The sequence below is a fragment of the Sinocyclocheilus rhinocerous genome, unplaced genomic scaffold (genome assembly GCF_001515625.1).
Source record: "Sinocyclocheilus rhinocerous isolate Xijiao unplaced genomic scaffold, SAMN03320098_v1.1 scaffold1234, whole genome shotgun sequence".
NCBI lineage: Eukaryota > Metazoa > Chordata > Actinopteri > Cypriniformes > Cyprinidae > Sinocyclocheilus > Sinocyclocheilus rhinocerous.
This window is the reverse complement of record NW_015656153.1, coordinates 83,089-86,186: the sequence shown is the minus strand read 5'-3', so window position 1 is coordinate 86,186 and position 3,098 is coordinate 83,089. Positions and strand designations below refer to the sequence as shown.

Here is a 3,098-nt window from a genome sequence, read left to right as displayed (position 1 = left end):
TTTTTTGCACCCTCAGATTCCAGATTTTCAAATAGTTGTACAGCCAGCCAAATATTGTCCTATCCTAACAAACCATACATCAATGGAAAGCATATTTATTTCGTTTTGTGTGATGTATAAATCTCAATTTCAAAAAATTGACCCTTATGACTGGTTTTGTGGTCCAGGGTCACATATGGTTATTTATTTACATTTCTATTTTTCACTTGTTTCTCACCATTAATATAGCCTTGGCAGCTGGCATGGCACATAATTATTAACAAACAAATATTTCACTTAAGGATGGGAAAAATCGCAGCAAAATGACTGAAATTATTTCATTGCCAGTATTAGGTGTAAGCCATCAAACTTCAGTTGACTCCATCTGTAGTCATGTGTCTGACCCAGCCACTCATTCAAACTTCAGTCTTCACAAACAGCAGGTGGGCGGCAGTGTGTCGAGGTAAAATGAGGCAGGTTTAGTGACACAGCGTTCATCCGTTGCATCAGCACAGGCTGCGGCTACAAGAAAGACAGGAAGTGTGTCTGCTACAGCTATGAGAACAAGTAGCAACCTGCCTGTGTTACTTCACCGTTTCAACAGCCTATGAATCGAGTTTTTTCTATCTGTACCCGGTTTCTTCTTTCAACTACGTTCAATATTAATCCCATCACCACACCGTCTAATCCCAGCCCAAGGTAGCTGAGAAGTCATTTAAATGCATCTGCATTTCCGTTTGATGCTTCCGAGTGCTGAATCTAATCCAGAGCCCCCTGTGATGTACTCCTCATTATTTCTGATCCACACTGCTGTAGATAAATGACATTAAGTGCTGGGATGCTGTTCTTTTTGAACATACTGATATTTCAGCTTTATCTCTTCCCTCCCCTTGCAGTTTTTTGGCCAGGCGGTTGTAGCTTGTTGTTCTTATACATAAATCTCTTTTTGATAATGAGCATGATATGAATGCAAATTTCTAATTGTCTTTCTGCTGGAAAAGATCAAATATATATTTATTATGTGCTTGCCTATACGTTTTAAATATTCAGTCCTTGTTGAACTTAATTATGAACTGATTGCACGTGTGACGTCTCTGAGTATTTGATTCTGATTGGTTCATTTTGGTTATCTGCAGTAAAAACATTTTTTTAATAATATATAGGGATAATATTGAAATTCTGACCGAATTGTTAAATTCTGCATTTTTGTGTTTTGAAAATAAATGCTAAAAACTAAAATTAGTCATTTAAAATTCTACAAGTGAATTTATGCATCACAACATTCTAATGTACAGTTAAAATGGACATTCATTTTTAAGGTCTATAAATATTACATTTACCAGAGTTATTAAATGACTACTGTATATAGATCAACCTTAAGTGAGCATTCGATGAAATAAGGTACATGTAAATAAATATTAATATAGGGGAAATTATGTATTGATAGTTTAAAGTCTTTTGCATCGCTCTTTCTCATATAATAAACTCAGATCATGTCCATTTTATTTTATTTAGTAGTTTTGTAATAAGCAGAATAATGTACAAATAGCCAGTTATGATTACAAAATAATATAAAAAGAGGTATTAATAAATATATCAAAGTCTAAATATTTCCTCACCTCTCTGTCTAACGAGTTTGTTAAATGTGTTTTCTCCAGAAATTGTAGATCATTATGAGAGACTGCAAGTGCTGAAGGAAATAGTAAGAAAGTTTCCTCCCGTGAACTATGAAGTTTTCAAATATGTCATCACTCACCTCAACAGGTAAAGCATCAGTTCCCCTTTATATTTGTCTTCAGCTTTATAAAATAGTGTATCTTTGTGAAAAGATCTGTTAATAGTAATTTATCCCATTCATCTTTATGATAATTATGTAACTATTATGTTTAGAATATAATTATATTTTGTTTTGCTCACTTTTTAAGAATGCTTTTTAAAATGATCTCCTTCCTCCACTAGGGTAAGTCAGCATAGTAAGACCACTTTGATGACGGCCGACAATCTGTCCATCTGTTTCTGGCCTACGCTCATGAGGCCAGATTTTGAGAACAAGGACACGCTGTCCACCACCAAACTCAACCAGTCCGTCATCGAGTCCTTCATCCAGCAGTGCCAGTATTTCTTCTATGGTGGTGAAATCACAGAGACCTCCAGCGCAGAGGGGACGCCTCCTCCACACGGCCACGGCTTAGAGTCCCTGCTGGCCCTTCAGCTCCCTCCTCCCCTCCAGCCACAGCAGATCCAGCACCCGCTGCCCCCCGAACCCCTCATATAGACCTCCTACTCACATTCGGCTTGTACGTGTGCGGATAAGCCGCTTAAAATAAGAAGTGAAAAAAAGAACCTTTTTTTTGTACAAACGAAGATGTGACTTGCATAAGACCTCCCCTGTCCCATTTTTTTTCTTTTTGTTTTAATTTTCCCCTTTTCTGTTCCTCAGCCAGTCTGAATGAGAGAATGAGTAAAAACTGTAAAGAAAATGTCAATGTTAATTTGACAGTAAATGTGCACATTGACTAATTTCAAACATGGCAAACATAAGGAAGATATATTTATAAAACTTTTTTGTTTTGAAAGACAATGGAGCTGTCAATGACTCACTAAAACCAACACCACATGCACGGCTTGCCATAATGGCAAAATGTGCCATTTTTCTGCTTGTGTTTGTCCCCTTTTTATTTTACAATGGACTAAAGATATATTTTTAGGATATTTTTATCTTAAAGACAGCAGTTGTTGTTGGGGTGGTAATGTCCCAAGGCGTTTGGTTTTGAACTAATAGGAGTTTATAAAATCAGGGGCACCTGCCTAGGATGCACTTTGTCCTACAGACTTTGAACTGGGAGCCCCTCGTACTCTGGAAACCACAGAAAGGGAAACAGCCCACTGCAACCGTTTGGCACATCTCAGAGATCCAGGCTTCAGAAGACGCCAGGTTATCTCCGTCTCGTTTCATGTTCGTTCGTTTCTGTTTCCGCAGACCACCTTCAAAATTTCTATGGTTCTGTTGATTAATTTCTTAAACTGAATTTGCATGTTCTTTGCCACTTTTAATAACTGAAAGAGAGAAAAAACGTTAATGCTTAACTGTTTTTATGCAAGACTTTAAAAAAAAAAAA

The 3,098-nt window shown here is 37.0% G+C and overlaps 1 protein-coding gene across 1 annotated transcript in view; it reads left to right on the top strand.

Moving 5' to 3' along the window:
• Positions 1-3,091, top strand: part of LOC107719447 (rho GTPase-activating protein 5-like) — a 55,001-nt gene extending 51,910 nt beyond the window's left edge. The window contains exons 6-7 of the mRNA XM_016526853.1: positions 1,638-1,743; positions 1,939-3,091. Of these exons, the coding sequence (XP_016382339.1) occupies positions 1,638-1,743; positions 1,939-2,254 (422 nt within the window). The 3' untranslated portion in view covers positions 2,255-3,091. The remainder of the gene's footprint in view (positions 1-1,637; positions 1,744-1,938) is intronic.
• The last annotated feature ends 7 nt before the right edge of the window (positions 3,092-3,098 follow it).